A 20,597-nucleotide genomic window follows, 5' to 3' on the forward strand; every position below is an offset into this window, starting at 1 on the left:
GAAATAGATGAAAATTTAATGCTATAAAATTATACAGATCAGACTTCCTTCCTGAGGCTACCAAAAATACATTTTATCAGCAATTCTTCCTTGGTCCAGCTAAGGAAAAAAAAAAAACAAAAAACAACAACCAAGATCTTGTGAAACCAGATCTAACCTGAGACCTGGTAGAGAAAATTTAATAAGTTATGTATTTGTTAGGGATTTACAAGGAAAAAAGGGAGACGCACAAAAAAGACTGAGTTCCAAATATTTCAGCAATAAAATAACGAATTGCATATTAACAGTGCTATAATTACCCCTTTTGTTTGGTTTCTTTGTAATTATTTTTAATAAATTATTCTGCCTCCTCCTATCACTCAAGTAAGTTGTCATCCAAAGGCACAATCAGTACAACACAGGACACAAAGCCACTCACTGATAGGGAAGGCGTAAGAGAGGGCGGCTGGTGCCTCAAGAGCTGTGACTCATTAGAATCCATAAAGCTTTTCTACGAGATCAAGTATCAATGAAGCTATTGTAAGAGGTTACAGCTATATAAATGTAGACTAGTTATGAATTCTCACATGGCAAGAGCATTTTCGAAAAGAGGAAAGGGCACCAGTGCCTGGGAAACCACTCAACACGAATGCTGCCTCAGTTACATAAGAGTGGCTGCCCACACCTACCATCTTGCTAAATGCAGGTAGTGCCTATAAAGAGAAGGGACCCCTTGGTTCAGCACTCCCTAAATTCATCTTGTGCCGTTTTGCCAAGCTTTGTATCCTAAGAGCTCCAGAGTCAAGCCTAACACCGTTGCCGTCTGCTGTTACAGATCCAAGAAAAAAACCAGAAAATTTTTATTAGTCTTAAATACTGTTTTCCAGAAATCATAAACCAAATAGAAAACAGATCTTTGTCACAAAAGACAAATAGCAGTAAAGCACTTTATTAAATAGTTTAAAATTTGTACCTATCTTTATCATTTTGAATATTTCAATATCTGAATTGTAATAAAAACATTCTCCTAGAATGTGTAAAATTTTAAAAGGAGCAATAAATGTGGCAAAATGCATAAGCCAAGTTGGATTTAAAAAATCTTCTGTGAATTATTGTCAAGGTTATCAATGATTTCAGTTCAGAATCAAGAGTGCGGAAAGAACAAATGAAAAAGCCGAGTGAAAATGGTCCAGAATTTAGGAAGGATATTATCACAAAGAAAACAGTTCCAGTATCTTTCTCTCAAAGACTCAGAAAATAGAATTTACCATTTAGATCCCACTAAAATGGCCGCTAAATACTATAAATCCAGTTTCACAACCATCTTTCTAGATTTTCATGTTTTACTCAATATTTCAAGGAAAATTTCACCAAATTTTAAACAATTTTATGCTTACGGGTATTATTTTTCAGGTTCTGGCAGAAAAGAATAATTAAGGTAACCTTAAAGGGTGCTTTTGTTGGAGACCATTTGCACCTAGCGTTTCTTATGACTAATCGTAACAGAGGCCAATCTTACCCTCGCCAAGACACTTGCTCGTAAACAAACTAACACACATGAAGGAGCGCTTGTTAATAATAACAGCAAACCTTAGTATTGTTGAATTTTCAATGTTTTGAAAGTATGCCAATGAATACTTCTGACATCATCATATTACTTACTGATGACTAGAAATGAGTATTTTTAAAATTTGTTCTATTTTCAGATGTGCATGAAGTAGAAAAGGTGCTTCTTTTGAATATGAAAATTGGAATTTTCTTCCTCTAAAGAAATCATAATGCCAGTCAGATATTTTCTTCAAATATATGATTTCATAAATTATTATCTAATCCTTAGAATACTGATTAAAGAATTATCAAAAATGCTGTATTATCATGTATATATTTAAAAGAACATTATATTAGTCCTTAATCTTTCAATATGATAGATAATTTGTATTTATCTTTGAACCAGTTAAAAAGCAGAAAAAAAAAATGTGTGTTCTTCCAAAACCTGTAGTCGTTTAGTAAAATCTATTAACATTATTTTTAAAAATATACATTATACAATTCACTGTGGCAATCGCCATTGTTTAACTCGCCCCTCGCAGAGCAGGCTGATCCGTTCATCCTAGCTGTTCTTTGTATAGTTGTTCACATTCCCCTTGCCTTTCTGCTGCATAAATTATTCAAACTAAATAAAAGGAACTCGAAATAGTGAAAAAGGAAGAATATCAGAATGTAAGGAGAAAATACCTGAGGACCAGAAGCAAAAGAGAGGTGAGTTTTGTAACTAAAAATGAAGAAAACAAAAAACAATGTAAAGGAATTCAGTTACACCAGTGGAAAAAGGGCTAAAACATAAAGTAAAATGGAAATAAGTGTCAGAGAAAATAGGAGAAAATGCAGACAAAAGAATGACGCATCTACAGAAAAGACAAGAAATGAAAATCCAAAAGACAGCACAGAAAGACAGTAGAGCTATCTGGTGGGTGTGTGGGAATGACACAACACAGCAGTAGGCCAGGAAAGGCCAGGAGAGCATCTTAAATCACTTTTCCGGTGGTACCTCTCATTCACCCAGCTTACTTTATTTCATTATTCGTTATTTTAACCCACAGCTGAGCACAGTATAAGTTTGTTTTGCTTCTCCTTCTGAGTTCACTGAAAACCTCAACTAGTATTTCAAGTTACACCAGGCTATGCCTACCACTGAGCGCCTTCAAGATTTTAAGGGGGGAAAATAATCATTCCTGTAAGATTCCATTCTTTAACGTTTAACTCCTCACTAAACGCCCCTCTTCAGACTCTGGCCTTGCACCACTGCTTTCTGTTTTCCTTCCTCGAGCAGGTCAGTAAAAATCAGAGGAAAAATGTTACGACCCTAGCATAGTTAAATACAGACCAGTCATCCCACAAGTTCACTCATCAGGGCTGAATCCTGCCTGAGGCCTGAAGGGTGCAAATACAGACTTAGGGGATGGAGGAAAGGGCAGCAGGAGGGAGAGAAAGGGGCAAAGACAAAGTAGGCAAATAAAAGCAATGGCTAGATTTTAAATGTACAACCAACCAGAAACGACTAAAACTCATATTCTTATTTTACAGTTACATAAACTGAATAAAAGCAGAAAACGCCATAGTTTTATTCTAACGTTGCAGAAAAACAGTAAACGCATGAAAAAAGAAAAGTTGACTTCTGGCATGGCAAACATTTAAAAAAACTTAACTCAACAGTAAGTTAACTACCTAGATTCCTACGAATAACAGGTTCAAATCCCAGCAAAAAGTTAACAAATGACCTATTTGAATACTCATAACCACAGAATTTGATCTGCATTTTGGAATAGACACTCGGGCAATCAGAGGACACACCTCGGCTACCAGCTGCAGTATAGCTTCTGTGCCTTTCAGAACTTGTTCTCATGCCCTTGGCAGCTGATCGTTCCCCCTTTCTAAACCCTGCTCTTGAAAATACTGCATATGCTTTGCGTCAGTGAGCTCCAAACTCTCTCCCTGGTACGGCAGAGGCAAAACAGTGGGCAAAGAGCTCAGCTGCTGTGCAGAACCAGAAGAAAAAACGGGAGACGCTGATAATTAATATTGTCTGATACAACTCTGAAATTTCCCACCTTCTTGCCCTGCCCACCTCCACCCTCAAAGCTAGTCAGCTTTAAGCTTCATTCCTGGAAAGGAAGCTCAGCATGATGGTCTCAACCCACTTCATTTTCATGTCCTCCTCAAAATTGCTGCCCACAAATTCTAAGGAAAGTCAAAAGTGCGTCCTCCCCATAAGCTCCAACACAACAGCCTCTCTCAAGGAGAAATGGCTCAATGAAGAACTCCAGTTTTCCTGGAAGGCAAAATCCTCAGTCCCTACCCTTCTCATTCTCAGAAGGCAGTGGTCAGGTCATGGGTGTCACAGATAACGGTTACTTCAAATTCAGATTTTGGTAGTGATGGTAGCTGGTAATGCACAAAGATAAGGGCTTCCCCTTCTTTTATGCATGATACATTGTGTGCTTGGGTAATCTTACTTTGGGTTTAAAAAAATAACAGCTAAAAAATATTTTTTAAAATACTAAATAAGACGTAACTCTTTTTCCTTCTTTGGACATTTTATGGTCTCATCTATCCATCACCTCACAAACATTTTTAAAAACACCTAGACCATGAAAGTTAAACAAACACGACCTACCATAGCATGTTAAGGTATGGTCAGAAAACTCAAGCCCGTTCAAAATGACAACTTTTTCTATTACTGTTTAACTGAAGCGACATATATGACTCTTTGTTTAAAGAGTCACACTCTTCACACACTGGATGTCTCCTTACAAATGACTATACTCCTAGGCCAGTTCTTTCTGCAATTCTCTCAGAAGCTGCCCTTGGTATCCTTAAATGCACTCCGAAACTTTGGTATCACCTTCATTATGATGTGCTTTGTGCACATTCTCGGACGCTGCAATGCCCATACTAAGGCAACACATCACAGAAGTTGGCAGCAATGCTATCAGCAAGAATTTGGCTTCAGAATCAGAAGTGATTCATCATACATTCTAGCAGCAGAAAAACAACACACTGCTATTTTAATCCCTTGGTGCTTTCAAGAATCAAAAAACAGTAAAATAATTAAATCAAAAGCAACAAAAATCATATCTGCTGTAAGGTTTGTCAAAACATTATTCACTTTTAAGAGTTTTCAACGAAATCACTCAGGAAACAACAGACTACTTACCTTATTTCGTATTACTTATTACAATGACAAATCAAGTTTTGACTTAACACAATTTCAGGAGAAAACAGGTAGTCCAAACTTCTGCAAAGTAGCATACTGAAATTCTAAGTGTAGAAAAACAAACTTCTCATTTGCATTAGTAAATAAAATCTCTCCTACTGTTTCAAAAGTAATACACTTCTTTCATCTTCTCTCTCCATTTTTGAGAGTACTCTAAAGTCTAAATGAATGAGTGTGCTACTGTCTCTATCACGACCAAGGAGAGAAACCTGATACTGTGGGTGACTTATTCAGAACAACCCCCTTTTTTAGAGGTAGTTATATAATAATATATTACCATAATAAATACTACTGGTCTAATGTAATAATGGAACTCGCTTATGTCCTAACGCTCTATTTAATAAGCATGAAAGAAATCTCTATCCCGGGTCATTCTAACTTCCTGAGAACACAGTACGTTGATAGTCACTAGAATTATCAACCAGCGTTTCTACAGAACTATCCAGGTAAATCTAACGTTTACTGCAAACTTAAAAAAAAAGCTACTCTGTCGTTGCGACCAAGTATTCAGGGGCAGACGGGGAGACTGATCAAGAACTCCATCCAGTGCTCTCTTTCGGGGACCCCTACCTTTTCCAACACTTCTGTCTCCTTTCGTTTCCGTTTTCGGGGTCTCCTGTTCACTCGGACCCATTTGGCGACCTGAAGTTCAAAAACCACAGGGCATTTTAAACACAGAACGACGGGTCCTGAGGGCCGCCCCTCAGCGTGAGAAAGAAACGATCGACAGCCTCGCGACATAGCCTTCCTCGGCTTCACCTGGGGGAGCCACAGGCACCCTTCGGGGCTCGCGGGGCCGCCTCAGCGCAGGGGGCCCTCGGGTCTGCGGCGAGCCGAGGCCGCGACCTTCGCACCGGCCGCTCCCTCCTTCATGGGCCCGATTTGCCGCCCCCGCGCCGGTACGAGCCAGAGCCCCCGAACGAGGGCCATCTTACCCACCGCAGCCGTGCGTCGCCGCCGACCGGGGTCTCCGCACCGGGGATGCAACGCCCGACCCACCGCCCGGGGAGGGAGGGGAGCCCAAGGACCGCGCCGCCCGCACTCACCTCGGCGCTCACTTGCCGCGCGAGCCCGCACTCCGCCCCGGCCAGGCGCTCCCTCTGCAGCGGCTGCAGGGGAAGGGGACAGAGTCAAGTTTTTCCCGGGAGCCGCCCCAGCCTCCCTCCCCCGCGCCCCACTAACTCGGCGCGCCAACCACGTACCTCGCCCGCGGTAGGTGAAGGTGGGAGCCTGGCGCCGGAACCCTCGCCCAGGGCCGTCCGCCCCGCCAGCCCGCCAGAGAGCGGCGAACGCTCGAGGCCCGCAACACCTAAGGCACACCGCGGGCGGCGGGCGAGCGCGGGGCCGGGGCGGCGGCGCGGGCGGCGGGCGGGCGCTGGGCGGGGGCGGGGCCTGCCTTAAAGGTATAGGCGGCCGCGCCGCCCTCCCCGCAGGTCGCCTCCGCCCCCACCCCCGCCGGCGCGCCGCCTGTGTTGTTGTTCTCTTCGCAAACATCTTTCTTGTCCTCCCTGCGTCCTGCCCGCGCCCTCCCACGCGCGGGCCGAACCCCGGCGCGCGCACTTACCTTTCCAGCCCACAAGCCTGCGGGACCCCGGGTACCGCGAAAGGGCTTCTTGGCCGCGGTGGGAGGAGAACTGCTGCCCGCCGGCAGGCGTAAAGGCTTAGCGGCAAAAGCTCCCTCAACCCCCGCGGCCAGCCTGAACTCGCCCTTCGGGTCAGAAACCTAAGTGTCCAGATGGCCTTCGCGGAGGGAAAGGAACTTTCCTAATGGAGTTTTCTCTGGGAATGGATTAGACGCCATTGAGTTGACCTTTTTCAGTGGCCCCTCCGGACTCCGGGGCGGTGGCAGGTGACCTCCTGGGGGAGAAGCCGCGAGCGCGTGAAAGGCGAACCCGGAGCTCCGCCCGCGCGTCGCGGGAGCTAACGCGCTCTGGGTGAACGCGGCCGGCGCCGCGCTTGCCCGGCCTGTGGACCCTTCCAAAGCGACTAGTAGAATTTAAGAAGGGGACAGTACGTCTTCATAAATAGGGGTAAACTTTCCACTCAGTTTATAAAAGTGTGAGATACCCTCAGTTTTTTCCGCCGACCCCCAAAAGGCTTTCTTTCCATCCTCATCAGAAGTGGGCTGAACCAGCCTGGGGGGTGAGTGCTTTGGGAGAAGAGTCGGGTCGCACTCGCGTTTGCTGATGTTGACCATTCCTTTAACTTTATCGCATTTCTTTAAAGAAAATCTGTCTTGCCCTCTCTTTATTGCTACTCCATCCTTCTTTCAAGATCAAAAGCTTTAGATCAAAGCCAAGATCAAACTCACTACTTTAAATAGAAGCAACTTTGCCATGGAGTATTTTACACAAAGGGGAGCTTCTTAATGGAGACATCAGAGTGGAAAACTTTATTTTATCCCTTCATCCCAGATTCATAACTGGACTAACTTAAAATTACATTGATGATGCACTTCTGTTTCCTAAAACAAACAACAGGACTGCTCAAACGGGAGATTCTTGACTTGGTGTTTGTGTTAACAGGAATTTAAAAAAAAAAAAAAACCTATGTAGAGTTAAATCAACATATTAACCGTTATTAGCTAAGTGCTATGAAATGCATGCTCGTTTGCTAAAGATTTTTTCAAGGTGTTATCGAATCGTTTTATATATAATGTACAACCATCACATACAATTTTTGTACTGTAAAAGAAATGCACAAAAATAGATAGGCTTGCAAGCCTCAAATGCACATCCATATAGGCAGGTAAAAATTACAATGATGAAGTGGATTATGTAATTGCAGAGCTGCTTAATTTTAAATGGAAATAAAACTTTGAACTATTTAAGCTTCCATGCTACTAATAACAGTTCCAGAATCAATAGAGATCTATCACTGACTGACATTTCCCTTTACCCACTAGAATTTTTTTTCTTGGGAATTCACCATGTCTAAGATCCCTGATACAAACAGCTCAATATTGATGTACAGTGCCATGCCTAAATGGACCTCTCTTAAGTGTCCTCTTTGTTGATTTAGCAACAATTTAAAAACATGTAGTCTTGGAAGAAACAAAAACCAAAGTAAATTCCAACAATCCAGCAACAGGAAGAAAGATAACTATTGCAAATTAAACCTTATACAGACTTCGATGAAAATCTGCTGTTACAGCTGGGTAGTTAGTACTTGAAAGCTTTTTCCCCTTATAATTTTCATCTGGTTGTGGTCTCAAATACACACACACACACACACACACACAAGATTGTTCCTCATTCTAAAAATCCCTTTTAGCCAGTGGAAAGACCTTAGGAACTGAGACCTGGGAACACCATCTCTGTGCCATTGACAGTCTCCTTTCTTGCTAGCACCCAGTTCACAGAGAATCTAACGGTTTCTGGCACAAGCTGAGCAAGAAAACATCCTACTGTTACTCTGCTCTTCTAGGACTTTGAGTGGGTAGCAAAAGCTGTGGTCCATTCTAAGTGCCTACTAACTTGTCTCCTTGTTTGTCCTCTTGCCCCCCAAACCCACCCCCTCAATCTTTCTTCTCCACAAAGAAACCAGAATCGTATTTACAAAGGTAGTTCAAATGGTATCACTTTGCTTTACTGAGAATGCATTTCCTTCTCTTTTTTGCCTGGTTGGCTCCTACTTATTCTCTAGTGCTGGGCTTAAACAACACTTCCCCAGAAAGGTCTTCCTCACTCCCCAATCCAAATTATGTCATCCCACTATTTTTTCCTATTTATTTCCTTGAAAGTAATTATCTTTTATAGATATTTAAAATTTTTTATTTTTATTATTTTTTTAAATAATTTTTAAATTATTTATTTATTTATTTATTTTTGGCTGCGTTGGGTCTTCATTACTGCGCGCGGGCTTTCTCTAGTTGCAGGGAGCGGGGGCTACTCTTCGTTGTGGTGCGCGGGCTTCTCATTGCGGAGCACTGGCTCTAGGGCTCGTGGGCTTCAGTAGTTGTGGCTCGTGGACTCTAGAGCACAGGCTCAGTAGTTGTGGCGCGCGGGCTTAGTTGCTCCGCGGCATGTGGGATCTTCCCGGACCAGGGCTCGAACCCGTGTCCCCTGCATTGGCAGGCGGATTCTTAACCACTGCGCCACCAGGGAAGCCCTAAAATGTTTTACTTTTATTGAGACATTATTCTTTAGAAAAATTTGTGCAGATAGCACAAAATTCCCGTGTGCCAACATAACCCCCAGTTTCCTTTATTATTAATTTCTGGCATCAGTGCCGGGAATTTGTTACAATTAATGAACCAATATTTGACACATTATTAAGTAAAGTCCATAGTTTACATTCGGGTTCACTCTTGTGTTGTACAGTTCTATTATAACTATTTTTTATTAATTTATCGAATATCTATTTCCCCGACTGGATTTTAAGGTCCAGGAAGAAAGAGATCCTGTCCCTTCTGTTCCTGATTTTTGTCCAGTCACTAAAAACACTGCCTGGCACATAGTAGATGCTCAATAAATGTGTTAAGTAAGTGAATGGAAGGATAAAGGAATAAATGACTGAATGAATGGCATATGAAATTTCATGGGGGAGAATCTTAAGAAGATCTTTCTAATTAACTCCTGCTTGTGTCTCTACTAAAATATCTTAATTTGTAAAGAGCACAGAATTATACATTTTTAAAAAGGAGACACCATGGGTTATCAGTTACATTGCCAGGGTACTTCTAAAATGACCTTTTTTAAAAAATAAAATAAAAATAGAAATGGGAAATAAAAGTTCCTAATTCCCTCATATATTATTCACTAAAATTGTATCCCAAAATGGTGGTAGGAGCTGAATTTAATCTGGAATGAAATATTAACATATTTCATGACCCTGGAAAAGTATTAATTCTCTTTGATCATGTTCAATATAACCTCAACACGTTTCTCCTTTTGTCCGCCTAAATCTACCTTTCTTCATCAGGGGACCCCAGTGAAGGTAGGATGTGGAGAAACTTGAAAAAGACGACTTTTTAAAAATTTGAATTCTGTAGCTGGGGATGAATACTCTAATAGCTGTCTTTGAAAATGTGGTGAAAGCACTTTAAAGCTATCTTTTAAAAACAGATGTCTTCTATTTTAATTATATCTTTAAAAATGGCTTGTCTAGTAGAGATGCAAGTATTGAAAAAAAAATGTTTTAAGAAACTTTCTTGTCAAAGCAGTTTATAATAGCTGAAGACAATTTCAGAAGCTGAGGAAAATGCCATTGCTTTAAAATAAAAACATTACTTAACCTAGTGGCTGGAGATTACTTTTGGAGGGAAAAACCTTTTTCTGTTTTCTTTTTTTAGTCGAGAGGAAGTAACTCCTTGAAATGACTCCTTTCACTGGAAAATGATAGTGATACAAATTTCATATTGTTAATATGGACGTGTGCCTCTGCTTGGTGATGAGGTACAGTCCAGAGGAATGAGATGCAGTAGCATGCCTTCCTAGGCAACCAGAAGGCTGAAAGGGCAAATGAGGGAAGCCCTTTAATTAGACCGAACAGCTTCAGATGGCAAATTATACTCCCTTGTGCACAGCAGAGGGAAAACTATCCACTATAAGAAGTCAAAAGACTTTTTAATACCAAACAAGGTAGAAAGGTCCAGAAGCTTTTGCTGGTTTCAGAAGGGCTCTATAGCCAACATATATGCAGGGTAAATTACAAGGTAAGAGTCTACACATGTCTGGAAATAAAATCAAGGTTAGTTTAAGTTGCAAATAATAACAAGCAAGGATTAGAGGCAAAGTTATCCAATGTTTATGTCTTTAAATTTTGCTCTATCATTTTAAAATGTAACATTCCTTTATGATATCTTTTTATTTGACTTATTTGACTTCAGAAAAATTATAATTTGTATTATTGCCCATTTTGTCTCTATGTTAGAATGAATGCCTAATTTCTTTCTGAAGAAGATTTTGGCCCTGCCAAATGAACTTCTCAGTGGAAGTCCTTATAAAGCATAGTTTTCAAAAAAGGAAATCCATCCCACACTTGCTTTGCAGTGACCTGGCTGACAGAATCTCTCCTCTTAGTAACTATAACCCTGAACTCACTGTTGCTCAAAAACTTTTACAGAGCTTGCCTGAGGGAACATGCTCAGTTCTTCCATTTCTTGATCCCCTCTGAAAATCTGATGAAGCGTTTGCTATCAACTACTGGCTCCCCAGAGAAAAATACACCAAGGTGCACAGCCACCCCCCACACCAATTGTCAGGAGGTTCACAGAGTTTGCGGATACCAAAACTCCTACCCAGGAGAGTCTAAGATTTTCTTGGGTTAAGGCAGACCACCTCACAGCTGGTGCAGGATGCATCTTACTGGTGCTCTGTGAAATTCCTTTTATCGAATTATGTTCTGGGAAGAAGCCATCAACCTTTATTGAGGTGCATTATAAAAAACAACCCATAAAATCCATCACAATGTTTACCGTAAGGATGGTTTTAGATGGTTGTTTATTATATTAAATAGTAATTTTCTGTTAGGACCCATAGGAAAAACTTCCCCGTAGTATCAACATCAGGAATAGTTGGACTTAGGCAACTGGTTTGTTTTACCTCATGAACACTGCAAATTGATCCTTTTTCCTTCTTCTAGAAAGCTCTGTGACCCTACATTAAGCCAAGTATAGGAACTTCAGGGGGTGCATATTGTATGCTAATGTAATTCCTGGCCCCATCTTATTTTCCTAACATTATTTTCACATTGCTTCAGTTTTCTTATTTTAAGTTACTTTTATCATGCTATATTTTGCTTTCTAAGAGTTTGCTTAACTCTCTTTTGGACAAGGAGGAGTATAAATAAATAAAATATTCTGGGGTTTATTTTTTCTTTCTTTAAATTTCTTTTTCTCTTTTGGAGGGAGGAAGGGCGTCTGAAAAAAGTTTTATGGTTCTAATAGTTCGCTCCATTAACACTTAGAAGTGAAGTATAGAAGGTAAGGACATATGATTATACCCTATTTATAAAATTTGAGCAAAAGAACTGTTAAAAAAATAAAGCCAAAAATAAATATATACTATACAAACATCACAGAGGACTAATATAAAAATGTTAACCAACCAAGTATTTTATCACTTTTGATATCAAAACCAGAGGAACATATAGACGGGTTATTCACTTAACAAACATTGAGTTTGCCTACTGCAAAACAGAGCACTAGACTTTGTGAACACAAAGATGAATAAGACACCATCCCTGTCCTCAAGAGACTAGTATGACCAGGCGGTAAGGCGGCATGGTATAAAGAGTGCGCAGACAGCCTGTCTGGGTTTGAATCCAGGCTCTGCCACATATTAGCTGTCTGACCTCTTTAAGCCTCTTTCTCATAGAGTTGTGAAGATCAAATGACACATGCGATGTGCTTACAAGAGAAGGCAGTTGTTACTTATCAAAGTGTAGACTACCGGAACTAAGAAGCAACACAACGTCACTAGAAGCTGGAGGAAAGTGACCTGAAGACAAAAAAAGTGCTGAAGTACTACATATATCAGAGACCGTGGAACCTCAGAACTGGTAGAAAGAACCAGAGTGGCCAGTTTTGTACAGGATTAAGTTTACAAAGCACTTCCACATACAGACTGTTCTGCTTGTTTCTCATACTGTCCCATCTTCAGGATGAAGAGACTGAGTCTCAGGGAAGTATAGTGCTTTTACTATCTCATACTGTGTGGCCCTTAGACCTCCTGGCTGGAAATGTAGTGTTCTTTCTACTCTAGCATGAGAGCTTAGGGAACATCTAGCCCGACTGTCTCGCTTAAGATATTTGCTTATTATGTGGATCAGTTCAACCATACATTAAAACACAGCCCGTAAAATATAATCCCATACCATAAAGGTCTATTGAAACAGACATTTTAGAAAACAAGTATAAGTATATCCTCCTCAATCCCCATATGACTGCAGTTCTTTACAGGCACTTAACATTCTTGGACACTATAATCTTAAAGAGTTTCACAGGTGAAATATAAAATTATGTAGGTGTGGTTTTAGATCAGTGGTTGCCAACTCCTGACTGCTCATTAGAATCACCAGGAGGGTTTACAAATCCTAGTGCCCAGGAGGCACTCCAGACCACTTAGATTGCCATCTTCGAAAGTGGGCCCCAGGCGTCAGTCATTTTACAAGTCCCCCTCCCTGACCAGGGATTCCAATGGGCAGCCTGTGTTGAGAACCACTGGTTTGGATCATTTTAATGATGACCCATCTCTAATAGGTTACTATGAAGAAATTCCAGGCGTTTGGGAGACATCTAAATTTCAAGGTCAGTGCCACAGAGGACAGCCACCTATTGTGTTCTATTACAATAAGTCCCTTTGGGCAGATGGCAGACACAAAGCTGGACAGGATGGGCTGTCAGGCTGAGCTAGGGTAGCATTTCCTATGGCTTACTCTTAGGGATAAACTTCAGGGCCAGATGATTACTTAAGCGTGCCTGTGCGCGCGCACACACACGCACACAACACACACAACACACACACACAACACACACACACACACACACACACAAGAATTAAAAAGAAGTGGAAATGGAAGATCTCAACATTACCCAGAAGGAAGGCAAGAATGGATGGATATTTGACTTTCTAGAGTTTTTTCCAGGTTCCTGGTTAATATGATTCTGGATTCTGACTGAAAGAGCATAGATCCTCGTCTTCAGGGACCCTGATTTTAGTGCTGACCTGGAATTCTGTATACATGAGGTGGTATTTCCCACTCATCCCCTGTGAACAATGCTCTAATTATGTTGATGGCTGCCACACATTCCCTGGAAACAAGCATTTTGCATTTGGAAGATTGCTGGCTAGGAATAGAGGACAGTGGGTACCAATGGAAAAGACCCTTTGCTGCGTACAAAAGCTACTGTTTCACACAGAAAGCAACCCGGGTAGCTTGAGTCTTGGGTACCGTGCTCTAACCAAATGGGCTTCCTTGTTTAGAAAAGACACACTACAGGGAAACTACTCTGGCAAAATGCCTTATAAGATATTATTTATTTATCATTAACTATTATTAATCCCAACCAGGGATTGAACCCGGGCTCCGGCAGTGAAAGTGCCAAGTCCTAACCAGTGGACCACGAGGGGATTCCCATGATATTAGTTACTAATTTAAAACACAAACATATATGTTAACATTTCACTAGCTTGAAAAGCAGATACTCACGTCTGGGTCCCTTTGGTTATTCCCTAAAATGGAATGGGTGTGGTATCTGTAAGTGTGTGCACATGGAGTGCCCGTGCTCCCTAGAGTCTGTGGCCCTTGGCATGTCTATTTTTCTTTTTCCAACATTTCTATTTTTAAAAATCTTGGCACTCAGACTCTGTTGCCTATCATCTGGTCTCCCAAAGGAACCCCATGAAGTCACAATTTGCAAAGTCACAAGAGGAATAGGCCTAAGTCATCTTACCTCTATAGAGAAGTAGGATCACACACGTACATATGTATACACACACAGTGTAGGAAGAATAAAATCCATCACAACTGGGGGGAGATGGCTGTCCCAGATGTAAATAATATATGAAAAAAGCTATTTTCCAGAATGTTTGTTCACCAAACATTTAGATCCATATAAGAGATGTTCCAGAAGAACAATGGGAAGGGCCAGAATTAATTGGCTGCTAATCTCTACTTTTTGTAGGATGTTTCCTCCAGCAGTGGATTAAATCAGTGTTTAATGCTACACAGGCCCAGCTGTGTCCATATTAGGAAATCCTGAGCTCACATCTCTTCTCTCTCTCTCCCCGTGAAAAAAGGAGGTATCCTCCCTCCCTTTGCTCTGCTTCCATCCCCTGCATGTGTAGGTGGGAGAGTAGGAGCCCGGGAATGTGAACTTGATCCACCATTGATCAGCCAGGCAGCAAACTCTCATTGTTCTTTAGATACCAAACATAACTTCTTTCTAGTAGGGATAAACCCAGCCATTCTACACACAACACAGCTTTTGTGCTCAGTAGTATGAGATGGAAAAGGACCACAAAGAACATTAGAGCTTCATTAGACTCATAAACATCTCCTAATATGCAGAATTTAAGAATCCACCCAGCTAATTTATATTCATATTAATATTAGGTATGTTAGAATCTCAAACCTAACAATCTTCTGGTCACTTGACTGTTTTTATAATTATGGATTTCAATTTACAGTTTAAATACTATGGTCTGTTTTAGCTTTGCCTTCTGTTTGAGCACTTCTTATTTCACTGCCTTGCTCTCAGGTTCAAGGGCACTGGAAATCATGCTAATGTACAACCAAATATGCTGTTGCTGTTTTCGGTGCTGGCTTGTGAATGTGGCTTAAGTACCTCTGTACAAAGCCACGTGTAATGGGAAATACACACCTGAGAACTTAGACCTAGGCACCCTCCATTCTTGCCATCTAGAAGCTATGTAACCCTGAGCATGTCACACAACCCTTAGGAAACCTGCCTCGCAGAGCTGTGTTGAGAACGAAATGAGATGGTGCATAAAGTGAGAGGCACCAAGTAGACCAGTAAATGCTAATTCCCTTCCTCTTTCCCCTCAGAAACAAAAGCCGGTCTCGTATTTTGAACCTAAGTAACCTTTGAAAGGTCTCAAAATAACTGAGTTGCGACATCCTAATAAAAAGCCACCCCACAGACACGATGCCACTGGACAGAGCCTGCAGAGATATGACACGTCCGAGGCACTGCAAACCATGGCCTGTCCCTTCCCAAAGGACTGGTGGACAAAATGGAGCAAGTTCTCTTCCTCGTATGCCTGAGTATAAAAGAGATCATTCTGTTTCTGACCCCACCTCGCTCAAAACAATAAGCCCACTGTTGTTACAGCAAGACCATAAAATGAAATTTGGTATTTCTACATTCTTCTCTGAAGATACCAGCACGACCTGCTGCTAGATGCAAAAACATCTAAAGTCCTAGTAGTAGCTACATGCATTTAAAACCAATGTAATAATTAAGAACTTGGGCTTTTAAGTTAGACAGATTTGCTTTTCCTCATCTATAAAATGGGTATAATAACGATGTCAGTCTTAGAGAGCTGTGACTAGAAAAAGTATATAGCAATTATGTCTAATGTACTGAGCATTGTACTCAATAAAATGCACCTACTCAATAAAATGATAGCCCTTTTTTCATTCTGGATATTCTAATAGGCAAAATAGTATACCCCAGTGTACTGTGGGGAGGGGAGAAGGATTAAATAAAAAATACAATTCTATAGGGAGTTACATAACCTATATATTCTTGGATTTACCCATTTACAGTTTAATTCACTATAAGTATTTATGCCAAACCCAGGCAGACATCCCTCAATTACAACATCAATGGCAGTGATGAAGAAATACAATTTGAGAAGCAGAGAACCAGTGGGAACTCAGGAGAAGCCAACTTTGTAATAAATACAACCAAGAAGAGTCTTAAAGAGAATGTGTCTTTGGTTGGCCGCACAAAATATGAAGTTTCAGCACGCATAGCTGAGGGAAAAGGGAGAGAGCACAGAGGGAAAAGGAGATGGAGTCCTTGGAGCAAAGGCCAAAGGAGCCACTGGACCTGGGGGGTGACTTCTCCCCAGGGCAACAGGCCACAGGGATGAAGGGGCTCTCTCCAGTCTAGTCGCATTGTCACTTGTGCCCCTGGAGTCTCAGTCCCCCATTCTGATGTATTGACTCTGGCCTACCTCCCATGCATTTTCATGCCAATAAAGTTGCTGAAATTAAGAACCGAACTGTGACTCTTTGGGGCATAAATAATATCATATTGTAAAGTCGGGGCTGATAACAACCAGGATGCCCTTAACGCTCTTAAGAAAAACCATCTGATCTACGATGCCCTCGATGTGGTTTGAAATTTCCCTCGGCCTACAAAGGAAAATATTTTTAGCATGTAGCACAGTTTGTAACAGACATATAAATGCACTGAAAATATAATTTTAGGAAAGCATCTGGGTTTAATCATTTCTTGTTATACCTCAACACCTAATAGGTTCTACTTTCTCAATATAAGGAGCACTGCAACATTCTGCTACAGACTATGCAGCAATCACTGTAGCAATTTCTCATAAATATTTCATTATTGGCTCTGTTTTTATTTCTAAAGTGGCAAATACTCTGATTTAACTATAAAAGCAGCATAAAAATGAAGTGCTCCTTCTGGAGCATTTGCCCCCAGTGTTTTCCCCTCCTTCAAAAAGCAACCTAGAACTCACTGGACGATGTTTCCCAAGGTCATTTGGACAACAGACATATACCAGTACTTACTTTTATGTCTCAAAATGTATCCTAGCAATAGTTGCCACTGTCCAAGGTAAAACTCACCTGCAGTTTTTATTGATATGCAGGAATTTTAAGACATTAACAACCCTACCAAAATTTTTTTCACCTCCTGAGGGTCAAACAGGTTAATATCTGTGAATAATTGATTTTAATTAGTACCAAATGCCTATCCTTCAATGATCAACCAGCATAAATGCTCTGGCAGATTGATTATTACTTAAGATTTCTCCTGATAATCTTTCATATAACAATTTTCCAGTGGAAGAGAAAAGAAAGGCACAAACAGGGTTTTTTTTTTGATAGTGTACATTTGTAAAACACCACTCAGGACAAAACATATGAAAACTCTCCCGATATCACTCCTAACTAAGGGCAAGTTTTCAGTCTGAGGGCAATTCAACAGATTCCTGGAGAGGAAAGGAAGACACTCAGAGGAAAAGTAAATTCCGACTTCCTCCTTTCAGAGGTAACCAGGAGCTGAGGCCTCAGCGAGGTACTGGGCACAGCATACGGTGACATGAGGCTCAAAGTGGCTCTGACCTTCGCCTAGGCCTGTTCCCCTCATTCCCCAAAGAAGCAGTGAGGACTCAGACAGAGAAGGCAAGTGGCTCGCCCACAGGCACACAGCTTAGTGGTGTAGGGCTCTCTCCGAAGCTGCATCTAATGTATCAATTATCTCCTTCATCCAACATAGAATATTGCAGAAAACTTCACTACCGCATGCTTTGTGAAAACAGCACATTGCATATAACACGCTTGACTCTCCTCCTCCATCCAGCCTCCACTCTTGTTCACTAACCTCAGAATAATGCAGCTTTGCTTTTTATGCATCAAATTGTCTGAATCCCACTCAGAGTGTGATGGTAGCAATTATAACTAGACAGGATCAAAAGCAGAAAATACTGAGCTTGTAAAGGCCCAAGGCGGAGGACTGACCTGGAAGGATGGGGTCTTCTGCGGAATGAGCTGAACACACACTTGTTACCAAGCGCCAATAAATCCTGGACAACTGCCATTCAGAGATATGTGTGACACGAACACTGCCCTTTTTTAAACACACGTTTGGATTTGGACAGTTTGACAGTCATTGACTGTTACCCTGACCTGTGATACACTTGCTGGTTGGCTGCCACTGGGCTGTGCCACTGACACTCTCCTCCTCTGGGTCAGCAGAGGGGACAAATGAGGGCAAAAGCCAGGGACTGTAGTTAGCATTTGTTTTTGAAAGCAAATAAGCAGATACGGGAATCATCCCTTAAACGCTTTCGAAGGTACAAAAAGACACTTTTCTGTTCAACCAATTGCTTTTTCTCATTTGTTGTTTTGGCCACCTGGTATTTATTATTTAATTTGGTTTCCAACTCAAGAGAGGAATAGTTGTATCTTTCCAAAGACAAAGACCTAATCTCTACATACACTCGCATTCATTCACTCCAAAAAAGATACCAGCTCTTCAATACAATAATGCCCCATACTTTCTATGCAAAGTATTTTGTCAGACATACAGGGCTACCATTTAGATATATCTAAATGGAAGAGGGTCGTCGTGTATACCTGTGACACATATGAAAAGCCCTGGAATGTGAGATTCACATTACTGTACACACAAAGCACATTTTTTTTTTTTTTTGGCCCTGTAAAGAATAGAAATGCACATATTCAGGAAAAAGAGCAGTCATTAATTAAATTCAAAATCATCCTTGCTCAGGCTTTCTGCTGTATTCATTTATTATCTCCGTATAGGTCTTGTAAAAACTAAGTCAAGAATGGGACCAAGCTAGTTTGGATTAAAAGCAACTCTGCTGAAAATATAAAATGTCAGGTAGACTGAGGACTCAGGGTCCTAGAGCAATGTCCTGGCTCTGCCATTAACTAGCACTATGAGCTTGGGCACATCAGTATACCACTCCTGGGGCACAGCTACCCCACGGATGAACAGATGAGCTCTTCTACAAGACTTGCTCCTACCAAGGATTCTAAAGCAGACTGAAAGTCCTGCAACACCAGAAAAGCCTAAAATTTCACCATGAAGCAGTAGAGGTCACACCCAAGAGATATGTACCACGCAGATATTAAATGTACACCTATTTTATACGACATAATGGCTCTCCACAAAAGAGGAGAAAAAAGCCCCATGTTCTAAAAGCGGCCAAGTGTTCCTAATAGCTTTCGTTGTCAGCAGGTGCTCCGGCAGCAGAGACGGGCAGAAATCCCGTGAGCACTGTGAACGGCCACAGTAGGAGCTGATGCCCACAGGCCTGGGATGCAGATCTGAACACCAGCATGTACAATGATGCTGTGCGATGTCAAAGAGTCAAGGAGGCCTGCGTGTGTGTGCACCCATGTACACAACTCACTGCACTGCTAGGTCTCAGGGCTTTCCCCCGGGTGTGGGAAGAGCATGATGCAAATATAGAATAATGTGCCTTTGATGAAGAGTCTACCAGAGTATGTCTTCAGCCTAATAGAAGAGAGAATGGGGGCAGTTCTTCTTAAAAGGCAGAATTGAATGTCTTTTCTATTGACAAAAGGTTTGCAATCCGAAGTTGATATCCTTGTCATAATTCTTTGAGTTTACCTTGTTCCTTCTTTCTAAAGATCTCTCTCTATGAAGCAGATAAAGCACTGCTCAAGGAAATCCTGTTAAATAGAATCACTCTTTACAAGAGCTACAATGTCCTTATTTAAGTGAATCTTTCTGTGGGTGCACAATATGTATGAACCTGAAGAATAGGTAATGCCTGTATGTTCAAACATGACCCACCAGACACTGCACCTTGAGGACAATCACATGGGCTCCCTTGCACAATAAGCTGGCCAACTTGTGACCAAGAGGGGGCAGGGGGGATGGGGGTGGTACAGCTGAGTCTCCAGCCTCCAAGCACGTTGTCTTCTAATGGACTTGGGCTCCTGGCTGAACTTGGCAAATACAGAAGTCAACCTCTACGGTTCCCCATAGGTCTCAAACTCAGAGCAAAGGCCCCCTGAGCACACCTTGAACAATGGTTGGTTTGCAGATGCTCCCACAAACCATGGGCTCATGGGCAGGGGCTGTGCCCTTTCAGCTTTGTATGTCCACGGCCCAGCGCAAGGCTAGGCATATTGGTTGAACGAATAAACTAAACCACAAAGCCAAATATTTGGATTGCTCAGGAAGAACATAAAAGTGAAGGCCTCTAAGAGTTTAGATTGTACTCGGCAAAGAAGGAGAACCCTTTTCACAGAATATAGTTCAGAAGATGACATAACTATGGATTCTATCAGTCGGTCCCAGCCCTCCTTATGGTGATCCTCATTCAGAGGGTGTGGCCTGAGTCTGGGACCTGCAGTTTTAAACAGCTTCCTGGATTATTCCAAAACCAGGTCTCAGTATAACTGGACTAGGTGAGGGCCTCCAACCCAAGCCTGCAAAGCTATGTTTCTAGAAGATACCCAGCCTTATCTCTTTATTAAAACCCACGTGTGCACAGGCCACTACCAACTGTCTCCATCAACTGAACTGAGCCAAACAGACTTTCCAGAGCTAGTGGCTCCTGTTTCCTTTTCCTTCTGGTTCAAAAGGCAGAACAGCAGGTTTATCCTTAGTCCACCAAGCAAATAC

General features: G+C 41.6%; 1 protein-coding gene across 7 annotated transcripts in view; it reads right to left on the bottom strand.

Annotated features, from left to right (window-relative positions):
* AOPEP (aminopeptidase O (putative)) overlaps positions 1–20,597 on the bottom strand; it is a 371,493-nt gene that overhangs the window by 77,651 nt on the left and 273,245 nt on the right. For all 7 annotated transcript variants that reach the window (XR_009503627.1, XM_059924474.1, XM_059924470.1 and 4 more), the window contains 2 exons: positions 5,800–5,862; positions 5,324–5,395 (listed from right to left, as the gene is read on the bottom strand). Coding sequence is in view for 6 of the 7 variants with exons in the window: in XM_059924474.1 (XP_059780457.1) it covers positions 5,324–5,395; positions 5,800–5,862 (135 nt within the window). In the remaining variant the exon portion in view is untranslated. The remainder of the gene's footprint in view (positions 1–5,323; positions 5,396–5,799; positions 5,863–20,597) is intronic.

The sequence above is a fragment of the Balaenoptera ricei genome, chromosome 6 (assembly GCF_028023285.1).
Source record: "Balaenoptera ricei isolate mBalRic1 chromosome 6, mBalRic1.hap2, whole genome shotgun sequence".
In the NCBI taxonomy this organism is placed as follows: Eukaryota; Metazoa; Chordata; class Mammalia; order Artiodactyla; family Balaenopteridae; genus Balaenoptera; species Balaenoptera ricei.